The 25,767-nt window shown below is 48.0% G+C and overlaps 1 protein-coding gene across 7 annotated transcripts; it reads right to left on the reverse strand.

Annotated features, from left to right (window-relative positions):
• Window positions 1-1,219: 1,219 nt before the first annotated feature.
• Window positions 1,220-25,707, reverse strand: SFXN2 (sideroflexin 2). 7 transcript variants are annotated; one of them, XM_081249715.1, is made up of 15 exons: window positions 25,614-25,707; window positions 23,426-23,561; window positions 14,621-14,694; window positions 13,374-13,509; window positions 13,098-13,282; window positions 12,747-12,917; window positions 11,709-11,807; window positions 10,705-10,780; window positions 10,301-10,386; window positions 8,948-9,008; window positions 8,512-8,578; window positions 7,843-7,892; window positions 7,496-7,545; window positions 5,950-5,997; window positions 1,221-5,115 (listed from the first exon to the last, which is right to left on the reverse strand). In XM_081249715.1, exons 5-15 carry the CDS (start codon window positions 13,256-13,258, stop codon window positions 5,016-5,018), a joined length of 969 nt encoding a protein of 322 aa, XP_081105841.1. In that variant the 5' UTR covers window positions 13,259-13,282; window positions 13,374-13,509; window positions 14,621-14,694; window positions 23,426-23,561; window positions 25,614-25,707; the 3' UTR covers window positions 1,221-5,015. The 7 variants fall into 7 exon arrangements, with proteins under 7 accessions (XP_081105842.1, XP_081105843.1, XP_081105844.1 ...); XM_081249713.1 differs by having other exon boundaries at window positions 13,374-13,576; XM_081249716.1 differs by lacking the exon at window positions 13,374-13,509 and having other exon boundaries at window positions 1,220-5,115; window positions 13,098-13,207.
• Between the last annotated feature and the right edge of the window lie 60 nt (window positions 25,708-25,767).

The raw sequence follows: 25,767 nt of genomic DNA on the forward strand, positions 1-25,767 counted from the left end.
TTCTGCCTGCCTGACCCCTCCGACTAAATTTTTAGCTTTTTGTATGGCACACCAGGTCTTATTCATTTTTTAAACAAATCCCTACACCCTGTACATGGCCCAACCGTGAGCTCAATCAATATTGGGAAAATAAACGAACAGATGAAGACCCGCAACAGAAAAGCCATCTGCCTGTAGCTGCCAGTTTCCCCTCAAAAACCTGCCAAAGCATTTTAGAGCCGAGCCCAGTCTAGCCCATAGCTGAACCCAAAGGAAGTCTGTTCTTGGCTTAAATGGTGACAAAGTGGGAAACAGGTAAGAGTGAAAAAAATCGGTTCTGTCTCTGTCTTGATTCTGCTTTCCCAAGTGCTGCACAGGATAACAAGTATTTTTGCCAGTCTTAAATTTCTTAGAATATCATCCATTCCACAATCAAGCTCCCTAGGGGAGAATAAAAGATTGAGTACTAGGCAGGGGCCACATTATTTTCTTAGCACAGGGTCTCAATCCCAGCCTCAAGGAGCTGTAAGTCCTCCATATAAAAGCCAGGTATCACAGATAGCCAAAAAGCACATGAAAAGATGCTCAACATCATTAATTATTAGAGAAATGCAAATCAAAACTACAATGAGGGATCACCTCAGACCGGTCAGAATGGCCATCACCAAAAAATCTACAAACTATAAATGCTGGAGAGGGTATGGAGAAAAGGGAACCCTCCTACACTGTTGGTGGGAATGTAAATTGGTATAGTCACTATGGAGAACAGTAGCGAGGTTCCTTAGAAAACTAAACATAGAACTACCATATGACCCAGCAATCCCACTACTGGGCACATACCCAAAGAAAACCATAATTCGAAAAGATACATGCACCCCAGTGTTCACTGCAGCACTATTTACAATAGCCAGGACATGGAAGCAACCTAAATGTCCATCAACAGAGGAATGCATAAAGAAGACGCAATATACATACACACACACACACACACACACACACAAATGGACTATTACTCATACATGAAAAAGAACAAAATAATGCCATTTGCAGAAACATGGATGGACCTAGAGATTGTCATACTAAGTGAAATAAGTCAGATATGGAAAGACAAATACCATATGACATAAAAATTTAATATCCTTTAATGGAAGGCAACATAATCCAAATAGTTTTCAAGTTAACATACATAATGTCAAGCAGACAGTAAAAAATTACTAGATATGTACAGAAGCAGGAAAATATTATAATCAGGAAAAATTAGTAAACATAACTGACACCAAGACGATTTAGATAAATAAATAGCTAAGAAAAACTTTGTCAGCTATTGAAAGTATGTATGAATCTTGAAGGACAAGACAGATATAATAAGAAAACATTTGAGGAATCTCAGCAGAGAAAGGAAAACTAAAACAACCAAAAAATCACTAGAAGTTCTGGAACTGAAAGTACAATAGCTGATACAAAAGAAAAAAAAAAAGTTCTGATGGGTTTAACACAAGAATGAAAATTAGAAAAAAAAAAGTTAATGAATTTGAAGGTAGATTATTTAAATTGATTTACTTTGAAGAACAGAAAGAAAAAATGAAAAGATTGAAGAACTTTACTATACCTCAGTGACTTCTGGGACAAAAACTAGGAAGAGAGCCCTCACCAGAAACCAGATTTGCTGGAACCTTGATTATGATGGACTTATAGCACATAAGAAAATACATGTCTCTTGTTCAAGCCACTCAAAAAAAAAAAAATACCATATGACATCGCTTATATGTGGAATCTAAAATAAAAAGAGTACAAATGAACAGAAGGGTATAAAACAGAAGTCAAGTCACAGATGTAGAAAACAAATTTATGGTTACCAGGGCATAAGGGGTGGGGAGGGATAAATTGGGAGATTGGGGTTGACGTATACACACTACTATATATAAAATAGATAACTAATAAGAACCTGCTGTATAGCACAGGGAACTCTACTCAATACTCTGTAATGGCCTACATGGGAAAAGAACCTAAAAAAAGAGTGGATATATGTATATCTAGAACTGATTCACTTTGCTGTACACCTGAAACTAATGCAACACTGTAAATCAACTATACTCCAATAAAAAAAAAAAAAGCCAGGTATCATCATCATTAGGAAACCCCAATGGTTTCAATTTGGAAAACAGAAGGGAATTTTGTCCTGACTTTCTTTTCTCCCTTTACCTGAGGGCTTGAACTGAGCTACTGGACAGGACAAACACTACACCCTGCTCAGTCTGGATTAGCACTTCTCACACCAAGGCATTTTAGTCACCCTAATCACTTCTTTCCACATCCCGCAGGAACCAATTCAAGGAAAGCAGAGAGGCCTTACAAGATAGAGCTGAGATGCGGTTTGAGTGAACTATTTTATTTTTTTTATTTTTTATTTTTTTGCTGTACACGGGCCTCTCGCTGTTGTGGCCTCTCCCGTTGTGGACGGAGCACAGGCTCCAGACGCGCAGACTCAGCGGCCATGGCTCACGGGCCCAGCCGCTCCGCGGCATGTGGGATCTTCCCGGACCTGGGCACGAACCCAGGTCCCCTGCATCGGCAAGCGGACTCTCAACCACTGCACCACCAGGGAAGCCCGAGTGAACTATTTTTAATCTGCCTCTGAACTGCAACCACTATCTACTCCAGACTTTTCCAACAGAGTAATTGTCTATGAAGAGAGGAGGAATGCCAGGAGGCTTAAGGAGCTGGGAAAGAAAGGAGAAGATTGTGGATTCTTGAGAGAACATCAGTTCAGAATTGCTTCCAAGCTCTGGCTAGCTCTGGTAATGTTTTTCCTATTTGCCTTCGGAAATGAGCAAAGCTTAAGGCAGATCTCCTGTCCTAAGGAAGCCAGCTCCAAGACACAGACTTTTCTGCTCAGACATCAGCCAAAATTAAATTGTACATGTTACAGAATAGATGAACTTTGAAAATACTATGCTAAGTGAAAAAAGTCAGACACAGAAGGCCACATACTGTGTGATTCCATCTACACGAAATGTCCAGAATAGGTAAATCCATAGAGACAGAAGATAAATTAGGGGTTGCAAGGGGCTGGGGGATGAGGTAATGAGTGACTACTAATGAGTAGAGTCTCTTTCAGGGGTAATGAAAATATTCTGGAATTAGAGAGTAACGACAGTTGCACAACATTGTGAGCATGCTAAAAACCACTGAATTGTACGCTTTAAAAGGATGAATTTTATGTCACGTGAATTAATTTTAATTTTTTTAAATGGGAGAAAAATCAAATTGCAGCCAGTATCCTGACCTCAGGGGGGAGGCCCTTTCTCTTTAGAGCAGTGGTCCTTCAAAGTGGTCCCCAGACTGATAGCATCAGCATCACTGGGAAATTACCAGAAATACAAATTCACTTGGCTCCATCCCAGACCCACATAATTAGAAATTCTAGGAATGGGGCCCGATAATCCACGTTTTGAGAAGCCCTCCAGGCGAACCTCATGCATGTTCTTAAGGACCATTACTCCAGAGTAGGGGAAACTTTTTGTGTGAAGGGCCAGACAGTAAATATTTCAGGCTCTGCATGCCACATACACAGGGTCTCACATATTCTTTTTCTTTTTCACAACTTCTAAAAAATGTAAAGGCCATTCTTAGTTCCCAAACACACAAAAACAGATACCAGGCAGATTTGGACCCTTGAGCCATGGTTTGCCAACTCCCTGCCCCCACCTCCCCCGGAGCAACACACTCCCACACTGGGAGATCTCTGGAGCCTCAAGCAAAGACAGGTGGATTTTTCCTCCATAATAAGGGAGATGCACAATGGCCTCGGGGCACCAGACAGATTCCCCTTATAGTTGTGATACCCTCCTCCATGCCAAGGCCAAAGTAAAACCAGATCCTGCTTTCCATCCAGGCTTTATTAACTCAGTGTGCAGACAGTTCGCTGTGCTCTTTCCAGAAATGCATTCAATTCACAGTGATATCCTTTGGTCAGTCAGTAAATTCTACTACACAAAACTCATACAGACATGGCCGCAGGTGAGCCACAACAGCCCCCTCCCCCAAGGGCCTGAGAAATCACCTAGAGCAGCCAGGCTGGGAAGGGTGAATGGCTGCGCTTTGCTGTGTGCCCTTTAAGGCTCTTTGGTCCTGGTTGATTTCCTCTCAGAGGCATCCAAATAAAACTTCCCTTTCCTGTTCAGTACACACCAGTCTTTCTTTGGTGTTTAACCCGATGGGCTGAGGAAGGGAGGCAGCCAGGAAATTATACCCACTAACATGTGCAGTTAATGCCTACCTACATCCTTTTTACTCAGTCAGTGGATTTATCTTTTAGACACAGAGAAATAGAATCAGGTATGATTTTAGGGGCAGAACAAAGCCAGTGTCAACAGGTAGGGCTTGAAGCACCACAAAGCTCTGCTGCCTCACACAATGTCCTTTTGGGTTTTTTTTTGCACTAAAACTCCTGGGTTTTAGTCTGATAAACTCAAATTTAGCAAGACTCCCAGAGAAGCTTTCTGACCAGGGGGCTCTGGGGAGGAGAGTGGGGAAGAGCAAAGGGGAGCCCCAAGGTGACCTGGCCTCTTCCCTCCCACTTCCTGAAGGAGCCAGAACTACACAGGTGAAAGGTTCCCTTGCCTAAGAGCCGATGAGGAGGAAGAGAAGAGGGGCCCTTCCTCAATCCTGGCTGGAACCAGAATCCTAAAGGTTTCCTAACTTTTCCAAACGGTTTGCTTGAGTGTCACCCCCAGGTCTCAGCACCTTCTCCCTGAGGGGGTCTCAGCTCCTGGTCTCCAGGGGACAGGGGTCAGGGGAGAGCAGAGAGAAGACTTGGCCTCTCTCCCCTTGTTCACGTTTATCCCCTGGAGTCCAATAAACCCAGGCGCCTGGGTAGAAGCATGAGGCATCCTCTCACCCCCACCCTCGTCCCCCAAAATCCACCCTGGCCTACAGGCCCTGCTGGCAAAGAGGAATGAGGCACGGGAATCCACAGTGGCTAAGGAGGAGCTGGTAAATATGCGTATGGACTGGTCCTTGCTGGGGTGGGGCATTTAGAGACCCTTATTGAAGTAGACATAAGGCACAGGTTCTCCATACTTGGCCTTGATAGTGTCCTGGAGCTCTGGTTCCAGATAGGAAACTGGCAATTCACTGAGAAGAGAGAAGGGGCTTATAAGTGTGCCACCTGGACGAGCAGCAAATTACCCTCAGATGAAATCCAACTCAGATGCCGCCTCTAAGAAGCCCTTGCCCATTTTCCATCAGAATTATTCATGACCTCCGTACACTACAGTATGTTGCTTTTACTTCTATTGAGCCCTGACTTCATCTCCCTGGTGCTAAACTTCCGTCTTCTTCAAGATTACAAGCTTGGTGCTCAGAACACAGGAGCTGTGTAGCAGGTGACCGCGGAGCTGAGAGTACTAGGGAAAGGGAAATGGGCATCTTCTCCGTATCTATTCAGGCTATGCCTGGTCTCCTGGAGCTAGTACTCCACCTCACCCCACCACCCCAGTCTGATGCTTACCTTCCCTTTGCCATCATCTCTCCTCACCCACCCCCGCTGCTCTTCCCAGGACATGCAAGGGAAGTGGAGAGGTCGAAGCCGTCCACCCTCTGGCAAACATCAGCCAGAGTGAGTACCTACCCTCTTGTTCAATTTCAAAGACCAGATCCAGCCAGGGAGATGGATCTAGTAACTCAACCAGCAGGGACAGAAAGTCTCTTATTGCTCCCCCACCTTCTCTCCAAGGAAGCCTTTGCTCCACTGGGAGTGAGCAACTCATCCCTCTGCCCCTTGGAGCTCTGTTTCAGTTTACCATTCACCTGGGGTCAAGAGGCCCAGAGTTTAGACTGACAGGTACTTGTCCTTGGACAGATGCCTCCCTGCCTGCCCCTCCCTCTCTCCTTCGGGACACCAGGCAGGTCAGGGAGACCAGGGACAGGGTGCTCAGTAAAACCAAGTGAGGAATGAACAGCTGATACCATTTCTGCGGGAACAGCGCACATGCCACTGGCACCATGAAGATGAGGCTGGAAGAAAGGAGAAACCAAAGCATTAGGGGGTGTCTGGCATCTCAGAGAGCCACCCACACCCCATCGCTGAGCCCCTCAAAGGAAGGGGGAGCTGGCGCCAAAGCTCCTCTCCCTCCAACCCTTCTCCTGGTCTCTTGGTGCCTGGAGATTCACTCTAGCACAGGATAGAATCAGCACCCCCTACACCCCCCCTCACATCCCACCCGCCCATCACTCAAGCAGATGAAGAAGGTAATGGAGTCACCAGGGAGTGTGGGCAGCAGCCCTAATGACCACAGGCAATTCCTGATGTATAGGGAAAGCAGCGAGGGGCGTGAACGCAGGGTCCTGCTCCTGTACTCACTGAATGCCCGAGCTGTTGGAGAACAGGGAGGGCAGAGCTTCTCAGACTTCACTGGGCATGCAAGGAACTCAAGGAGCTTGTTCAAATGTGATGGTAATTCAGTAGGTCTGGGAAAGGGCTTGAGAGTCTTTATTTCTCACAAGTTCTCAGAGGATGCGGATCCAGGCCCATGTTTTACAGGATTTGGGAGTCTAACAGACCTAGGTTCGTGTCCCAGCTCTGCCACTTCCTAGCTGTGCAATCTTGGGCAAGTTCCCTCTGAGACAGCAGAGGGAGGGCAAGAGTACCTACTCTGCACGATGACTGTGAGGATTAAATGAGATAACATGTGTGACACATCCAGCCCATGGTAACTGCTCCCTCAGTGGGAAATCAGTTAGCAGAAGACAGCCTGGCATAATGTTAGACCTGCTAAGGATCCAACTGCAGCTCCAGCAATTACCGGCTAGAGACGCGTGGGCAAGTTTCTTCATCTGGGAAGGGAGATGAGGACAGTATGTACACCTCGAGGGCTGAGGGAATTAGGTGAAAATACAAACGTGAAACATCAACGCAGTGGCGGCACACAGAAAACAGCCAACGCATGTTAGCTTTGGTTGCTGTCATTAGCCTCGTGGCCTCACAAAGCATGAGTAATGCTGGGACATGTCCAGTCAGAACGCTGCCCGGACTCGTGATGCTTCCTCCCGTGCGAGGCCGGGACACCTGACGGGCCCAGGCTGTGCTGTCATTTTCGATGGCTCATCCTTTTGGATGTCTTGAGATATAACTGACACGTGACACTGTGTAAGTTTACCACCGGCGTGAGCTAACCCCTCGATCACATCACGTAATTCATTTCGTTTTTGTGGTGGGATGATCTCATCACTTTTGTCTCTTCTCTAAAACTACTGAAGACCTAAGGTCAGAGGGGAGACCCTGGGACAGAAGGACCCCCAAGGGTTCCACTTTCCACTCCAGTGTGTGCACGGTGCCAGCCTGGCGCCCTCAGAAAGAAGGGGTGAGAGCGCACCAGAGGGGCCACAGGCGCTAAAGCCCGGGCGCTTTTGAAGTCAGGTAAAGGAGTACATGTTTTCCAACATGGGTGACACAAGAAGACAGATCTTGCGCACCCCACCATAGAACCCCAAACCGAGAAAATAGGAGACTCACAAACACCCGGACAGCAGAACCTGCAATGGGGCATGCAGCACCCGGATTCTCTGCACAGAAACAGACAAAAGAGAGACCCACGTGGGGACTTACATACTTCGAGGTGAAACCCACGCCGGTCACCCAGCTAGAAACCCACAGGCGGGAAACTCTGGCTCTGCAGGGTGGGGAGGGGGCTCTCTTTGCTCTCAGCAGACAAGGCCGAGAACCGGGCAGCCAGCGGGCACCGGGATGGGCCCTACTTGAATGAGGTGCAGGGTGGGAGCAAGAGGGAAGGGTAAGACAGTCGGGAGCCCCCAGCACGTATGTGTTCTGGGCAGAGAAGATGCAAAGGAGAATCCACTCACCTTCATGCAGTGCAGTTTCTCCAGCCTTTCCATGACGACTGGCAGCAGGACTGGAAGAAACCAGGGGAAAGGCTGTGAGACTCCCCCCCAGATCCCTCTCCGAAGTTGGATCACAGACTGAGTGATTCCCCCTCCTTCCCCAGAAGTTCCAGAAAATACTTTTCATTTGGAAGAAGAATGGAAGACTGTAGGCATGGCCATGCCCCACCCCTCCCCCAAGTCCTGACAGAAGGTGCTTCCCAAACTCCTCAACCTGCACACCTATAACAATAGGAGGACAAGTACCGCAGGCCCAGAGCACCCTTCTCAAAACTATCTTGAAGCAAGTTTTGTATCCTGCTCTGTAACATGCCCCTGCTGACAGCAAAACCAGGGCAGGGGACTTATTTTTCTTTACCACTGTCTCCCCAGCACCCCACACTGTGTCCAGCACATTGAAGGAACTTAAGGAATATTTGTTAAATGAAAATAACTTTCTCCACTAAATCTCTGATTAACTGACATTCCAGGAATTACAGTGTGGCTCTCCCGTGGCTCTTGGCACGCAAGCAAACCAGTTTGAGAAGCATGTCTATAGAGGCTGAGGTCCCACCCCCAACCCGAAGTGTGATTGAGGTCTCCATCACTTGTTCCAGGGTCCCCCAGGATGGGAGGGCTTCCCCATCTTACTCATGCCAGGGGCTGCCATGGTGATCCGAGAAATAACCACTTGAGTGATGCCTATGGCCGCAGCTCTCTGAGGGCAGAAAAGAGTAAGTTGTCAGGAATGAGCTTATCCAGTATCCACAGGCTGCACCAGAGGGCTAGGTCAGGGTCAGGGTCAAGTCTGAGCTGGTAAAGAGGAAGGGATGGACCTGTCAGGGGTTGAGTGACCTCACCTGACCCTCTCCCACCCAGCCACATTTTTATGGCTTCAGGACCAGAAACGATGGAGAAAAGACATGAACAGAGATATGGAGGGAAAATCGATGGGGAAGGAGGATGGAGTCAGGGAGAAGGTTTCTCAACCCTATAGTAGAGCCCAGGCCTGCTCTGACCACGAAGAACAGGACAGGGTCTGAGAGGGAACTCCCTCCTCCCACCCCAAAGGCAGGCCCCTGCTCACCCGGGAATGACCAATCTCATTGTGGTTCCTGTCCTTCACGCAGATGCCCTGGATGAGTTCCCTAAACACAGACAGGAGGTGCTGGATATGGGAAAGGGGTGCTGGAAGGCTGCCAGCAATGTGACACACCAGGGGACCAAGGCCAGGGCACTCAAGCTCTAGGAAGCCAACTCCTGCAGCTGGCCCTTGGAGCGCCCTTCCCCACTCCAGAGAGTGGTATCCAGCCATGACCTAGGGCAGAGGCTCAGAGAGCCAGCACTGGGCCCCAACGGCCTAGGCTGAATCCAGAAACTGCAGAGCAAGTGTATGATCTTGAGCAAGTTCCCCTAATCCTTCTAAAGACACAGTTATCCGCATTTGCAAAATGGGGATAATCATGGCACCCACTTCATGGGACTTGGTGAGGACTAAACAAGATAATGCCTGCAAAGTGCTAAGTCCAGTGCCTGACACAGTGACTGCTCCCGAACAGGAGCTGTTAGTCTCAGGCCGGTGCTTGGCAGCACTCCATCCAAGACCAGGTGGGTGGTGGGGACTCATTCATTCGTTGGAAGGAGCAACTGGATGGGGGGGAGGGGGGAAGAGGAGGCGAGCAGTGCGCGTGCAGGACTATTCTGTGGTGTGCTCTTTCTGCAAGGGCGGCTGTGATCACTTTCCATTTGCTACTCATTCCAAGAAAATGTGCCTTATAGAAACTGGTGATGACGAGGAAGTCACTGATGGCAACAGGGGCAGCAGTAGCTAACGCTTAATGCAGCATTTTCTTACAGTCCAGGCGCTGTTTGGGGTGCTTTACCTCTACTACATCATTAAATTTTATAACACAGGAACATCTATACTTTCTCTAGTCAAGCAACAAGAGCTGTGAGACACAGCGGGTTTCTCCTTTCCCCTTTCCTGCTGTGACGCTTAGAGCCTGGTGCCTGGAAAACCTCTATCTGCCCCTCTGGCTTCCTCAAAGCTTCTTGGTTCTGTTCTATCTTTGGACACCTCGCTCTGCTGCGTTTCATTCTGTAAGGCATCCCCAGGGCTTTGGAAGTAGTCCGAGTCCACAACTTAAATACAGTTGCAGTTGAAAGGACATGAGCTAGTGCCAAACCCCACAGGTCCTCGCGAACGCCCCACCCCTGCTCCCCATACCCACAACACCCATCACAGATGAAACCTAAGTCACCCGCCACTCCTGCAGCTGTCACTGTCGGAGCCGCCAGCCCTCAGGCAACCTTCAGAAGCGCAGCTCGGCAGCCCTCCCCACACCCACCTCAGCCCCAACGAGCCCCCCACGGCCTTGGTTTCTTGTCCTTCCCCTGCGAGCCTCACGGTCTGTGGGGGGAAAGGGATCCCTGTACTCACTGCTGTCGCACCATTGGGATGTTGACACAGTTAGCCGCAGCCACAGCGGCAAAGGGCACCCAGCGGCCCGCCAGGGGCGGGGCTCTCTGTGGGAGAAGAGGACAACGGGAGTACGTCAGGCTCCCTGGAGATGGGGGTGGAAGGGGCTTCAGGAAGATAGAGCAAATCAGACCTCGCTACTGCCTCGCATCCTGACACCCAGTCGGGGAACCCAAACTCCCTCAAAGGCCCGAGAGAGACCACACGGGCGCAGCCCTGCTGAATCTCCCACTACTTGGCTGGGCTCTGGCCAAACCCAACTCATCCAGACCGGAAAGGGCCCCTGCCTGGTAAAAAAAAAAGTTGTCCCTAGGACTTTGCTGCCCCCTCGTGGCCACCGTGCCCACAGCAACCCCAGACGGTACCTTTGTCAACGTGTTCATGCCCACAGCAGTGGCCACCGCGGCGGTTGTGGCAGTGATGTAGGAAACGGCCATCTGCCTAGTGGAGGAGAGAAGATGTTTAGGAGCGGGGACCCTAGCTGGCTGAGGGCAGGACGATGCCTTGAGTGATACAGGCTAGAAATGTGGCTTCATGCCTGAGAAGCTCATGTGGTCTGTCCCCAGCCTCACCTTGTGATCTCCCCCCAACTCACTCAGCTGCTCCAGTCCCCTTGGCCTCCTTTCAGTACTTTAAACACCCCAAACACCTTCCTGCTCAGAACCTTTGCATGTTGCTACTCCCTATCCCGGGAATTCCTCCCTGGGCTCTCGCATGGCTAAATCCTTATCTTTCAAAACTCAGCTGAAATGTCAGCTCTGCAGAAAGGACTTCCCTGAACAGCCTATCTACACAGATGCCCCTCTGCTGTTCTCTGTCTTGTTATCTATTTATTTCCTTAATGGCAGCAATCACAGTCTGAGATTATTACGCTTGTTTTCCTTTTTTTTTTTTGGCCGCGTCATGCGGCATGTGGGATTCGGGATCTTAGTTCCCTGACCAGGGATCAAACCTGTGCCCCCTGCATTGGGAGCATGGAGTCTTAACCACTGGACCACTAGGGAAGTCCCTAGGCTTGTTTTCTTAAAAGACCTTCAACTCTAGAGAGCACACATGTCTTACTCAAATGTATCCTCAGCACCTAGAACCATGCCCGGCACCTAATACACACTCAAGGAAATATTTGTAGAATGAATGAATGAATGAGTGAATGAATGAATGTTGAACTGGTCCAGGAAAAAGATACTCTCCTAGTCAGCCTAACACTTCCAAACCCTGAAAAGGGAGACCTGTTCACTTGCCCAGGGCAGGTCCCACCCAGGGAGGACTGACGGCCCTGGAACCCTTTAGAAGGGCTGTTCCCCTGGAGGCAAGAGGACAGCCACCTGCTCCAGGCCCACATGGATGGCCTGGGGTTCAGGTCTCCTACCTGACCGACGTGGGGGAAGCTGCATTCCTGTTGGTGTAGTTGACTAAGGCATTGAAGGACTGGTTCACCCACTGCCAGAAGATCACTGCCGGTATCGTCCTACCAGGAGGGAGGCCCGGAGAGGCAGAGAGCAGGATGGAAAGAGGGTTTGGGGCACACCAGTCCAACCACATTACCTGCCGCTCCCCAAGCTGTTCCCGTGCTGTTTCATGCAGCTGGGCTTTTTTGCACAGGCTGTCCCTCTGACTGGAGCATCCACACCCCCTACCCTTTCCATACATGGCTGAATCCTGCTCTGTTGAGAGATCTCTTCTTCCTTGGAACCTTCCCAACCCTTCCCCTGCCCTTCCTGAGACACAGTTAGTCATTCTATGCTCTCTGCTGCCACCACCCCATATCCTACCCCTAACCTACCAGTTGGCAAGCTGGATGGTAACTATTTACATCTTGGTCTCAACACAACTGGGCACCCCTTGAAGGGAGGGACTAAAGTCTTTATACTCCCCACACCTGGACCAAGGCCTGGCTCAACCACTGGGTAACTGAATACGTGGGGGAGAGAGCGGGGAGAGGGAAGAGAGAAAGGGGGAACAACAGAGAAAGTTTCTCTCCCCCACTGGGCTGAAAGGGTGTCCCAATTTTTTTACTTGGATATTACATTATACAAATACATTAAATTCACTGTTGAATAAGTACTTTTTAAAGAGGGAGTTACAATAGCTCATCCGTTGAGCACTCTTGAGAGGCCTGCCTCAGTTTATACAGCCAGGCACCACTATTTCCTGGCTGTGTGAACTTGGACAAGTCATATAACCTCTCCAGAACCTCAGTTCTTCATCTATAGAATGGAGATGAAAATAGTACCTCCCTGTAGGGTAGCTGAGATTCAATGAGGTGGTAACATGCAAAGAATTTAACACAGTGCCTGGTAGCTGGTCAGGGATCCATAAAGACGGCTATTACTATCATCCTACTATGGCTCCCTGCCTAACAGGTCCATGCAGCTGCACCTGGCGCTGCCTTGCTCCCGGGTCGCACCTGTAGAACTGGAGCATGAAGCCCGTGATGATCATGCCCCCGGGGACCTGGAAGGACATCCGCCCAATGACGTTCATCTTGTCCCCGGTGTCAGGGTGGAAGGCCGAGTCGTACAGCTTCTTGGCATAGAGCAGCTGCTCCACTCGCGTGCCTGGGGGCACAGTCCCCATCCTGCCACCAAGGACCACAGGTGGTGTTACCTCCTGACCCCTGGCCCCGAGTCATCCTGCTCTCAGCTCCTCGTCCTCCCTGAGCTCTCTGCCTAGCCCCTCGTCTTCCGTTTCCACCTCGCCCCTAGGGCACCCACCGACGTCGCCCCAGTGCCCCCAGCCGACTCCCCTGACCGCTCACCTGCTCTTCTCCACCATCACTTTGGCCCAGTCCAGCTCCCACTCTGGTACCAGGACGGTGCGGGGGTCCGTGACATTGAAGAAATGCTTCATCCGCCCTAGGAAAGTGCACTGGTCCCAACGGGGGGCATCGATATTAAAGCCAGACAGGTCAGCCTCCATCCTGCTCACACATAGAACTGCGGACTTCAAGAACAGAGGAAAAATGAAGATTGCCCTCAAAGCCTGCCCTGGAGGCCCTTAGCACCTCCCGCTATGGTAGACTGACGGCTCTCACTAGCCGCTAGCACCATCTGACTCAGCTCAGGAAGGGTCCAGTGAATGGTCACCAGTCTGAGCAACTGGGCACCAACATGTGTTTCCTGAGTGCCTGCTCGTGGCCAGCCTGGTGCTTGATCATGCTGTGGGCGAGGCTGGGAAAAGGGACAGTACAGTGTCTGTCCTTGGGGAGCTGAGTCTGACTGGGGAGCAAGAGCCCACCTGTGGAACAATAGATAATACATACAGCAACAATAAGCACAGGAGATGAGAGGAAGCTGAGGAGGGGGGACACAAACATCAAGGGGGGCTTCCCAGAAGAGGTGGAATGTGAGTGAAGCCCCAGAAGGTAGGAGAGCTCTATGTGAAGGAGGAAGAGGCATGGGATCACACTGAAAGTAGAAACAATCACTGATAAAGATGGAGAGGACAATGGCATGATCACCTTCGTTTCAGTGTGTGTGTGGGGGGGGGTGCATGCTGGCCCTATGAGAGATCCCGGGCCATGGTTGTCGCCCTCAAGGCGTTACAGAACAGGAGAGAGACAAGTAAGTCAACAAGGACAGTAGTGTGACAATGCTGCTGATGGACACGGGGAGCAGCAGAAAGCCAGAGAAGAGGTACTAAAACTGAGGTGACTGCGTCTCCTGGTTTGCCGGGGCTTGTTTTCCTGTGGTAATTTTTTTTTTTTTTTTTTAAAGAAGATGTTGGGGGTAGGAGTTTATTAATTAATTTATTTATTTTTGCTGTGTTGGGTCTTCGTTTCTGTGCGAGGGCTTTCTCTAGTTGTGGCAAGTGGGGGCCACTCTTCACTGCGGTGCGCGGGCCTCTCACTGTCGCGGCCTCTCCCGTTGCAGAGCACAGGCTCCAGACGCGCAGGCTCAGTAGTTGTGGCTCACGGGCGTAGCCGCTCCGCGGCATGTGGGATCCTCCCAGACCAGGGCTCGAACCTGTGTCCCCTGCATTGGCAGGCAGATTCTCAACCACTGCGCCACCAGGGAAGCCCTCCTGTGGTAATTATTAAAAGCACCCCCTCAACCTCAAAAGTGTCCCAGTTTGGATGATAAATTATAAGATCACCTTATCTAAAATGGATGAGGGATTCTGAACATGCTTTGTGAGAACAAGAAATAAACAATGTTTTGAAGGATGCATAAAAGTCAGATGGATGGAGGAGAGGTACCCCCGGCAAGAAGAAGAGCCAGTGTTTAAAGCACACAGTGCACATGGGGACCTGATGATGATGGTGACAACACTAACACTTACTGAGCTCCTACTTGACACTAGACACTCTGCTTGGTGCCGGACGTGCATTTTCTGAATTCATCTTCACCATAACCCTATAAGATAGAGATACTCTTACGTTTAAAGCCATTTTATAGATGAGAAAGCCAAGGCACAGGTAAGTAACTTTGCCAAGTCACACAAGCACTTGCCAATGACAGAGCCAGGATTTTAATTCAGCCTGACTAACTTCAGAACCCCTGCCTATAATTAGGTTCTGGAATCCATGACTTGAAAAACTAAGGCGGGTCTGACATGTGAGGAGCTTGGAAATGGTCACTCCTGTCCTCACAACAAAAAGAAGCTGAACAAACTGAAAATCAACAGCTCTTCTTAGAACCATCAGAGAATTGAGGTCACAGGGCAAACCACTGCCCCCAAACTTGGAGAGACAGGCAGGTACAGAGAATCACAGCTTAGTGGGAACAGAAGCCCACCCCTTGGGGCAAGTACCATAGGAAACTTAAACTGTAATTGACAAATTGCTGGAAGTTCAGTGTGGACAAGCTTGAGAGTTAAAAATTCCAGGGGGATTCAATCTTTGGTGGTGGTGAGGGGAGACACACTTTTGTGAGTTTTCCCTCCAGGAGCCCACCAGGTTCTCAGGCTGAAGATCAGAGAAAAATTCCTTAGTGCTTCTGGCAGGGAAATGGGAAAAGTGGCCATTCTGAAGTAGACCCAGAGGCTTCTGCGATTTTTAACAAGGCCTGCCCTCAAAGGAGCCTAGCCTGTTTCACCAGAGCCTAACTACCTTGGGTCTCACCAGAACCTAACTGACTGGGGGGAAGAGAAACACCCAACTCCACCCCTTCTAGCTTTCCTATTTCACCTAAAGAGAGTAAGGGGAACCTGAGAAGGACTTGTGAAGGTCCAGGGGCACCTAATCACAGGACTATAGAACACTCCCCCTCCCCTCACACTGTCGGTGGTATAGGGCTCCCTTATAATAACAGGGAGAACTAACAACAGAAAGAACCGCAAGTCTCAGATGTTATTTAAGAAGAGGTGTCTAGAAGCCCAAAGACAACAGGGGAGACAAAAACAAGGACACCAGAGGAAATTTAACTTCTGACCCCTACAGCTTTAGCAAACAGTAATCACAACCTAACTCCTCACCAGAAAAATGTAAAACCTCACACACATGTGGCTTTCAACAAAAAAGGACAAGTGGGCTTCCCTGGTGGCGCAGTGGTTGAGAGTCCGCCTGCCGATGCAGGGGACATGGGTTCGTGCCCCAGTCTGGGAAGATCCCACATGCCGTGGAGCGGCGGGGCCCGTGAGCCGTGGCCGCTGAGCCTGCGCGTCTGGAGACTGTGCTCTGCAACGGGAGAGGCCACAACAGTGAGAGGCCCGCGTACCTCAAAAAAAAAAAAAAAAAAAAAGCCAAGGCATCCTAAAAGGCAAAAAAATAAAACAAAACAAAACAAACAAAACCCCACAGTTTGAAGAGACCAAGCAAGCATCAGAACCAGAGACTTTGGAATTATCAAACCAGGAATTTTAGTTTATTTATTTTTATTTTTGCTGTGTTGGGTCTTCGTTTCTGTGCGAGGGCTTTCTCTAGTTGTGGCAAGCGGGGGCCACTCTTCCTTGCGGTGAACAGGCCGCTCACTATCGCGGCCTCTCCCGTTGCAGAGCACAGGCTCCAGACGCGCAGGCTCAGTAGTTGTGGCTCACGGGCCTAGCCGCTCTGTGGCATGTGGGACCTTCCCAGACCAGGGCTCGAACCCGTGTCCCCTGCATTAGCAGGCAGATTCTCAACCACTGCGCCACCAGGGAAGCCCACAAACCAGGAATTTTAAATAACTATGATTAATATGCTAAGGACTCCAATGGGAAAGTGGGCAACATGAAAGAACAGACAGATGATGGAAGCAGAGAGGTGCACACTCTAAGAAAGAACCAAAAGGAAATGTTAGAAACTAAAAATACTGTAACAGAAATGAAAGTGCCTTTGATGGGCTCATCAGTAGGCCTGACATGGCCAGGGAAAGAATCAGTGAGCCTGAATATGTGTCAACAGAAAATTCCCGAGACCTCCCTGGTGGCGCAGTGGATAGAGCTCTGCGCTCCCAATGCAAGGGGCCCAGGTTCGATCCCTGGTCAGGGAACTAGATCCCACATGCATGCCACAACTAGGGAGCCCGTAAGCCGCAACTAAGGAGCCCACGAGCTGCAACTAAGACCTAGTGCAACCAAATAAATAAATACATACATAAACATTTAAAAAAAGAAAAGAAAAGAAAATTCCCAAACTGAAAAGTAAAGAGAAAAAAAGAATTAAAAAAAAAAACAGAATAGAATATCCAAGAACCTTGGGACAATTACATAAGTTGCAACATACATATAAGAGGAATACCAGAAGGAGAGGAGGAAAAAAACAGAAGAAATATTTGAAGTGATAATGACTGAGAATCTTCCAAAATTAATGACAGAAACGAAACTAGAGACCCAGGAGGCTCAGAGAACATCAAGCAGGACAACTATCAGAAAATCTGCACCCAGGCATATTATATTCAAACTACAAAAAATCAAGAAAGAAGCCAGAGGGAGGGAAAAAACCCTTACCTATAGAGGAGCAAAGATAAGAGTTACATTGGACTTCTCTTCAGAAACCGTGCAAGCAAGAGCAGAGTGAAATATTAAAAATGTTTAAAGAAAAAAAAATACAAAAAACCCAGAGTTCTGTATCCAGCAAAATAATCCTTTTGAAATGAAGTAGAAATAAAGACTTTCTGAGACAAACAAAATTGAAGGAATTTGTCACCAATAGACCTGACTTGCAAGATGTTAAAAGTTCTTCAGAGAGAAAGAAGATGATATGGGTCATAAAGTCTGACCTACACAAAGAGTGTCAGAGAAGGAATAATTAAATATAAAATAAAATATTTATTTTTCTTATTCTAATTGTTAACAGTTAACAAATAGATAACAATTTGTTCAAAATAATAACAATATATTCAAAGTAGCAATGAAGTGTTCAGTGACTAGAGCTTATCAATATGTGAATGAATGACAGCAACGCTACAACAGATGGGATGGAGGAACTGGGAAGACTCTATTATAAGGTACTTGCACTACCAGTGAAGTGAGACAGTATAATTTGAAAGTGGACTTGGATTCATTGTAAATGAATGAATATTGCAAACTCTAGGGCAACCACTAAAAAAAAATTTCAAAAGAAGTATGATCTATATGCTGAGAGGAGCAAAATGTAAAAAAAGCTATGGCTTTTGAACTTTTGTCTGAAAATTTCAGGAAGCCATTAAAAGATTTCAAGAAGAGTGACTAGATGAGATGTGTAGTTTAGAAAGAACAATCTGGGGACTTCCCTGGTGGTGCAGTGGTTAAGAATCCACATGCCAACGCAGGGGACATGGGTTCAAGCCCTGGTCCGGGAAGAACCCACATGCCGTGGAGCAGCTAAGCCTGTGCACCACAACTACTGAGCCTGCGCTCTAGAGCCCACAAGCCACAACTGCTGAGCCTGTGTGCCACAACTACTGAAGCCCGCGCGCCTAGAGCCCGTGCTTCACAACAAGAGAAGCAACAGCAGTGAGAAGCCCGCGCACCACAGCAAAGAGTAGCCCCCGCTCGCCGCAACTAGAGAAAGCCCGCGCAGCAACGAAGACCCAACACAGCCAAAAATAAGTAAATAAATATACTAAAAAAAAAAGAATGAACAATCTGGGAAATCATATGAAAGTAAATAGGGTATGGCAGGACCTCACAGGATGCAGATACCAGCTGGAAGCGAACCCCCAACAATCCATGCAAGAAGAAGTGGGGCTCAGATGAACCCAGATGCACCAGAACTGGGAGGAGGATCAAAAGAAGAGAAGCTTTTAAAACAGCAGAATCTGAGGATTTGCTAAGTGATAGGGTATAGGAGGAATATTCTATCAGTCAGGGCTCAACCACAGAAACAGAACCAATAGGAGATTTTCTATCTATCCATATACCCATCAGTCTATCTACCCACCTACCTCCCTCCTGGAATCTCTAACCTCAGGGTGGCGGGGGGCCCAGCCCTTTTTTAAAGGGATTCCATCTGATTAGGTCAGGCCACCCAGGATAATCTCCCTTTAGATTAACTCAAAGCCAACCACTTAGGGATTTTAATTACATTTGCAAAATCCCTTCACCACGGTACCTAAATCAGTGTTTGGTCTAATAACTAAAAGAAAGTGTGTTTGTTACAAATTGGCTGCTTCTCCCTCAGAGGCCCCTCCGCTGGAAATATAGCAGAGAGGCGGTCCTGGGGAGTTTCTCTGGCCTAGCCCAGTTGACCCATCACAAATACCTAGAGTGATACCAGGGTTTCTGACTAGGGCAATAACGTGCTGAGACAGAATATAGAAAAATAGGCTTTAAGGGAGAAAACAGTGAGTTTGACTTTCCTTATGTTGAGTTTCAAGTGCTATGAGACTTTCTCAAACACAAGAGGCTGCCATCTGTCTCAGTCCCTTTGTAAACGCTAGTCCAGGGTGCTATTCCTTCCCCTCTTCACTAAATAACACCTGCTCATCCTTTTTTTTTTTTTTTAAGGAATAGTTTTCAGATTTACTTCTATATCTTCTACTACTATGTCACTTGTCTTTTTTTTCGTGAAAAAAAAAATCACCTGAGGATTTTCCACATATATTGAATTACAAGTTCGCAGGCACACCTTGAGCAAGATTTAAAAAGCTATCCTCTTCGAAGTTTGCTGCCCACTGAAGGGCTGGCAGGCAGGAAACTGGATGTGCTGGAATGCTGAGTTGGAGGACTGATGAAATTCGCCAGGAAGCCACTGAGATTCTGGGAAGCTGCTCACAGGGATGCTGAGGGAACTCAATGGGAAGACACCCACACGGGTGCTGCTGAAACTCACTGGGAAGCTGCCTGGTGGGGTGCTGTTGAAACTTGATAATAGGCAAGCACCCAGGCACCTGGAAGACTACCCCTTCCTCATCAGTGTTCCTCCGGCGCCCTCTACTGGTGGAGCTTAAAATCATCTCAGAGGGCAAAGGAAAAATGTTTACAACACCAAGTATCATAAAACAGGGCGAAGAAGGGTAGATTTGGAGCTAAGGAGCAATAAACCATCTGGCACAGATACACAACTTACTTCTTTTCGTTTAATATCTTAGAGAATTCTCCATTTGAGATATACAACTCTATCATTCTTTTTAGTGATTATATAATATTCCATGTGCCTTAATTTCATTATTTGATAGACATTTGGGTTATTTTCAGTTTTTCACTGCTACGGTGAGCACCCTTACACACACCACTTTGTGTATATGGCAACTGTATCGTTTTTTTAATGCTGTCTTTTTAAAGAAATTTTATTTATTTTTGGTTGTTTTGGGTCTTCGTTGCTGTGCGAGGGCTTTCTCTGCAGCAAGCAGGGGTTACTCTTCATTGTGGTGCATGGGCTTCTCATTGCAGTGGCTTCTCTTGTTGCGGAGCATGGGCTCTAGGCACGCAGGCTTCAGTAGCTGCACAGGCTCAGTAGTTGTGGCGCACAGGCTTAGTTGCCCCGTGGCATGTAAGATCTTCCCAGACCAAGGCTCGAACCCATGTCCCCTGCATTGGCAGGCGGATTCTTAACCACTGAGCCACCAGGGAAGTCCCCATGGCAACTATATCTTTAGGATTGATTTCTAGAAGTGGAATTGCTGGATCAAAGGATATACATGTTTTAAATTAAGTCTTTATAATACAAATTGATTTTTCACCAGTTGTGTATGATAATGCTGCTTTAGTCAAACTTTCACCAAAATGGGTATTATAAATCTTTTCTTTGTTTGCCAATTTGATGGGCAGAAACAATATTGTTGTTTTAATTTGTATTTTCTTTTTTTAATTAAAAAAAAAAATTTTTTTTTTTGGCTGCGCCATGCAGCATAATGGATCTCAGTTCCTCAACCAGGGATCAAACCTGTGCCCCCTGCAGTAGAAGTGCAGAGTCTTAACCACTGGACTGCCAGAGAAGTACCTAATTTGTATTTTCTTGATTCTTAATGAGGTTAAGCATCTTTTCATATGTTTTTGGCCATTTGTTTTTCTCATTCTGAAAACACTGTCTTTTTAAATAACAGAAGTAATTTTTGTAATAATTCAGTGCCAAAGTATATACAGTGAAAATGATAGTGGTTAACATGTTAAAAAAAAAAACAGCTATCTTCTTGAGTTATACAATCATCTAAATCCAAAAGCACTCACAGACTTGAGCAAACAAAGCCAGTGTTTCATATTAGGGAAAGGAAACATATCGCTGATGGAAGCTGCAGACCTAGTAAAAAATAAATGTTTTATACTAAGTAGTAGAATGAAAGGAAACTTCCACCCAAGACCACTACCTCAATAAAGACCCATGGGTTATTACAGCTGCAAAGGAAGTTCACCTCAGAATAAACGGCAGCCTTAAAAGCAGGTGCATTAGCAAATAATTTCAAGGGCTCCCCCCACCCCCCAAAATAGTAGCCTTTTGCTCTGCAGAGACAGTCTGAGTGACCTGCAAGGAAGCACCTACCCGTCCTTCATATCTTCGCTCACACCTCCTTTCCTCAGAGAATCCTCTGAAGGACCCCCTTCCTCCCTCCCATGCAACTAGATCCACTGCTCTGCTATAAGCCCTGTTGGCTCCATACTTTTCCTTCACAGCCATGCCAGTCTGTCATGATACTCTGTGGTTTTACATTAATGCCCACTTCCCCCACTAGGCCATAAGTTCCCTGAAGCCAGGAGTTGCGTCCATTTTGCTCACCACCGTTGCCTCAACGCTTAGCACAAGATTTTGAGTATTTGCTAAAAAAGAGGTCCAGTCGGTCAGCAATTGGATATTTAGGCTTAAAATCCAGCATGGAGATCTGGGTTAGAAGTAAAACAGTGAGGGAGCAGCACGGGGGTGGCAGGTAGTTTAAGATAAAGTTTTCCAAGGAGAATACACAGACTGGGAAGAGCAGCGATCCAAGGACATACCCTGAAAAACCACTATATTTAAGAGGTAACCCAACAAAAAGATGAGAAAGGACAACCAGAGAGGTGGCAGGCAGGAGAAGCCAACAGATGAGGCAGAGTGGGAGAGGCGATCAAGTTTTAGATTGTCTGTTAGGATGGGAGAGACTTCAGCAAGCTGATGGCTCAGGGTAAGCCCCTTCCCCAGGCGGGAGGAGAGGCCCACTGCGGTGGTTCCGCAGCACCCCTGGGGGGCCCTGGCTCAGTGACTCGGTGGCAACCTCTCGGGGGAAGTCAGACGGCCCACAGCAAGAGCCCACTGCCAGGACTCCGGCTTCCCCCTCTCACACCCCACCACAGAGCCCACGAGAAAGCTCCGGGCTCTGCCCTTTGGGGACAGGCTGACTCGGCTCCTGCAGGCTGGTCCAAAGACCAAAGACATTTCACCCAGTCCCAACTGAAGCCAGGGGTGGGAGGAGGGGAAAGAGTTCACTTTCCTTCACTCTACAGAAAGGAAAAGGAGTTGGCCTTGGCTTACAGAGACCCACACTCGCACCAGATACAGACAGTCCCAAATGCTATGCCTCCCCCTCAACACACGCACGCGCGCGCACACACACACACACACACACACACACACTTCTCAGCCAACCCTCTCCACCCTCAACCCAACAATCCAACATTGGAAAGTCCTCTGACTTTCACAATGGAAGCATTTCTACCATGAGGGGGTAATCATTTGCTAAAGCATGCAAGAACCTTTGCCTTCATTACCAAGGTCAGGATAGGAACTGCCCAGTCCTGTCTTTTGTAAAACATAAAGGGAAAAAAATCTAAATTCTATGTCTCAACATTTCCCCCCACGCTAATAGCCCCCAATGGGGCAGCTCCGTGACTCCTTCAGGGCAAACTCAAGCCCTTCTGTTACATACTCCCATAGCATCCTGTCCTCCTTTGAAGCAAGCTGGGTTTTTGTAATCGTCATTTTCTTGTTATTTTACAGTTATCAGTGTAAAATTTGCCTCCCCTAACAGACTATAAGGTTCACGCTATAGCCCTCATCTGCCCTCTAAAAGCACTTACTGCCTGCCTGAAATGCATTCCAACTTATCTTGGGTTCTCTGGGCATCAAGGATGTTCCCCCTTTTCTTTGTCAAACTAAGAACCTGCCTTGGTTACAGAAGCTTTCTTTCACAAAGCTGCAAATTGTCTACCCCTCCGATACTGAGTCCTACTGGTCTTAAGTTTTCTTCAACAGTTATGATCCCTCTTCCTACACGAACCATATCTAATACTTCCTAAAAAGGTGACTATTACATCCAGGGTTCCGCTACAGGGAACAGGGGGAGGTGGAAATCAAACAGGTGACTAACCAATACCTCCCTTTCCTTCCACGATTAGAGAACGTCACAGCTCAAAGACATTAGGGATCTCAGCTTGCAGATGAGGAAACTGATGCCTAGGAAGGTTCACATGGATTGAGCCAGCATGGTGAGCATTTGTGGCACATGTGGTCCTGCACTGTGGCAGATATAAATATGAATAGGAAACAGATCCAGTCCTGTTTATCCAAAGATCTGACAACAGCTAGGGCCATATCTTCCCAAGGTTACAAGGCTTAGACAGGAATTCCCTAGAGGTCCAGTGGTTAGGACTCTGCCCTTCACCGCTAAGGGTGCGGTGCCAAAAAAAAAAAAAAACGACCACAGGTTACAAGGCTTAGGGTCACCTAGATAGGTCCTCTATCCACTACAGGGTGCTTGTCTCGAGAAAGAGAGAGAGAAAGAGAAAGAAAGGGAGGGAAGAAGGGAAAAGATTAAAAAAATGATATAACCTACTTACCTCTCCTGAAGTAATGCTCGTCCTTCCAGGGAGAGCTGATTTTCTCTGGCAGACAGTATCAGAGTCTGGAAAACAGGCTTCCGAACCTCTTCTGTTGTATCCTTTTGCAAGTGCGGGGGAAGTATCCAAGATCTTCCTATTTGAATCCCCAGGTAGGGAGAAAAACAAAATGTCATCGCTTGTACTCCCATCAGAGGAAGATGGGAGTCAAAGACTCAAGAAGTTCAGACACAGGGCTTCCCTGGTGGAGCAGTGATTAAGAATCCGCCTGCCAATGCAGGGGATACGGCTTCGAGCCCTGGTCCAGGAAGATCCCACATGCCGCAGAGCAACTAAGCCCTTGCACCACAACTACCGAGCCTGTGCTCTAGAGCCCGCGAGCCACAACTACTGAGCCCACGTGCCACATCTACTGAAGCCCGAGCACCTAGAGCCCGTGCTCCGTAACAAGGGAAGCCACTGCAATGAGAAGCCTGCGCACTACAACGAGAGTAGCCCCAGCTCGCCACAACCAGAGAAAGCCCGCGCGCAGCAACGAAGACCCAATGCAGCCAAAAAATAAATAAATAATAAATAAATAAATAAATAAATAAAAGAAGTTCAGACACAAAGACCACTGAGATGGCGAGGGCTGCTGTCAAGGCTGCCTAGAGCAAGTTGGAGAATGAGACTAATAATTAAACCAGCAGGCCCTGGTAGTATATGCTTTTGTACAGTCATGTGACTCCGAGGCAACCATGATGTTAGACACCAGGCAACTTAGAAAGAGAAGTCTGCTTTGCCTCTTTCACAAAAGAACCAACAGGCTAGAGATGGGTGGATTGAAAATAGTACATGCTCTGAATTAACCATTCACCTTGCACCTCCTTAGTCAAGGTTCTGAACTGAGTTTTCTCTCCAAGCATCTGAAGCAGGTATGCCGGTAGCAGATGTTTTTAAAAATACTTTACTTGAATGCATAAAAAGCTAAGGACCATTCAGGGAAAATCTGCCTTCATTCCAATGATCTTAACTAGGCTGAAAAGGCTGCTGGTCATAAAAGCAGCAAAGCCCAAAACCTGGATGAAGCTATTAACAACAGCTAAGCCATGGGACCTCCCTGGCGGTCCAGTGGTTAAGACTTCCTGCTTCCACTGCAGGGATCACTGGTTCGATCCCTGGTCTGGGAACTAAGATCCCATATGCCGTTCCGTGCAGCCAAAAAATAAAAAAAATAAAAACTAAGCCCCATATAGCACTTCCCATGTGCCAGGCAATGTTCTATGTACTTGACATATAATAATTCATATAATCCTCACAAGAACCCAATGAGGTAGGTAAGAGGCACATACACACACATCTGTAAATCTCAAGGTGTATCATCCATGCCCACACTTTATCTGCTCTTAAAAACTTCTGGATTTACATCTCAGGTATAAACCACTCTGTTCCTCCAACATGGACAATACAATAATGGTGTTTAATAATTCCTCGTCAGAAAGTACTAGGTTCAAGTCCCCACTCTTATCGCTTAAAATAACCAATTTCTAGGGTTGTGAGAATGAAATGGAATCTTGTATGAAAAGCATTTCACTAGGAAGGATGTAATTTCCATGGGGGCAGATTTAGCCCCCTGCTGTGTCTCCAGGGTCTGGAATAGGACCTGGCACAAATGTTATAACTCTTCTTTCTGTCCTCTGCACGGGGAAGGGGTGGGAGGTAGCACCCAGAATCCCTCCCACTGTTTCTTGCCTGTAAGTGCAGGTCCCTTTTTGCCTCCTCCGGGGCTGCAGACGGCGCACCGACCGGTCCAACGTAGTTCAACGAAACTATCTTTCCCAAAACGTCTTTCACCCCCGCTATCAGCTCACCCCAGCCCTCAGGGCCAGTCCTCAAGCAGCTTCTTGCCTTCCGACAGGCAGCCTCCCACCACCAGGAGTCCTCCAGACCGGATTCTAACACAGGTGTGTGGAGATGGGTGCGCAACCCGTGACTCCCCCGCCCCTCAGCCCGGCACACGAAGGTGCTGGGGGCCGTAAAGGAGAGGTCCACAGGTAGACCCTTCTCTTGCCACGTGGCTTCAGCAGGTGAAAGCCCAGCCCGCGCTGCAGCCCCGCCAGGGCAGAGTCAGGACAGAAATGCAAGCTCCCTCCGGGATGTGGGGACTGGAGGTATATGTGGCAGGCGGACTCCTCCCAAGACCCCTTACCTGGTCCCGGGAGGAACGTACTGAGACAACTGCTACCAGAAGCACCCCGCGTTGGCAGCTTGGCCAGGGTGCACTTCTGGCCTCGGCCCGGGAACCGCCCCTCGCCCCGCCTCCACGCCTCTCCTTCTGGACCAATCACAGGCCGGGTGGCCCC

This window comes from Mesoplodon bidens (assembly GCF_964165515.1).
Source record: "Mesoplodon bidens genome assembly, chromosome: 1".
In the NCBI taxonomy this organism is placed as follows: domain Eukaryota; kingdom Metazoa; phylum Chordata; class Mammalia; order Artiodactyla; family Ziphiidae; genus Mesoplodon; species Mesoplodon bidens.

Excerpts from the sequence above, each read along its gene's own strand:
- SFXN2 (XM_081249712.1), bottom strand. The coding sequence starts at position 13,258 with ATGGAGGCTGACCTGTCTGGCTTTAATATCGATGCCCCCCGTTGGGAC. Across the intron at positions 7,546-7,842 it reads AGAAACTGCACTGCATGAAG|AGAATCCGGGTGCTGCATGC; the intron begins GTGAGTGGATTC and ends GTTTCTGTGCAG. Across the intron at positions 5,116-5,949 it reads GCGCTGTTCCCGCAGAAATG|TGAATTGCCAGTTTCCTATC; the intron begins GTATCAGCTGTT and ends CTCTCTTCTCAG.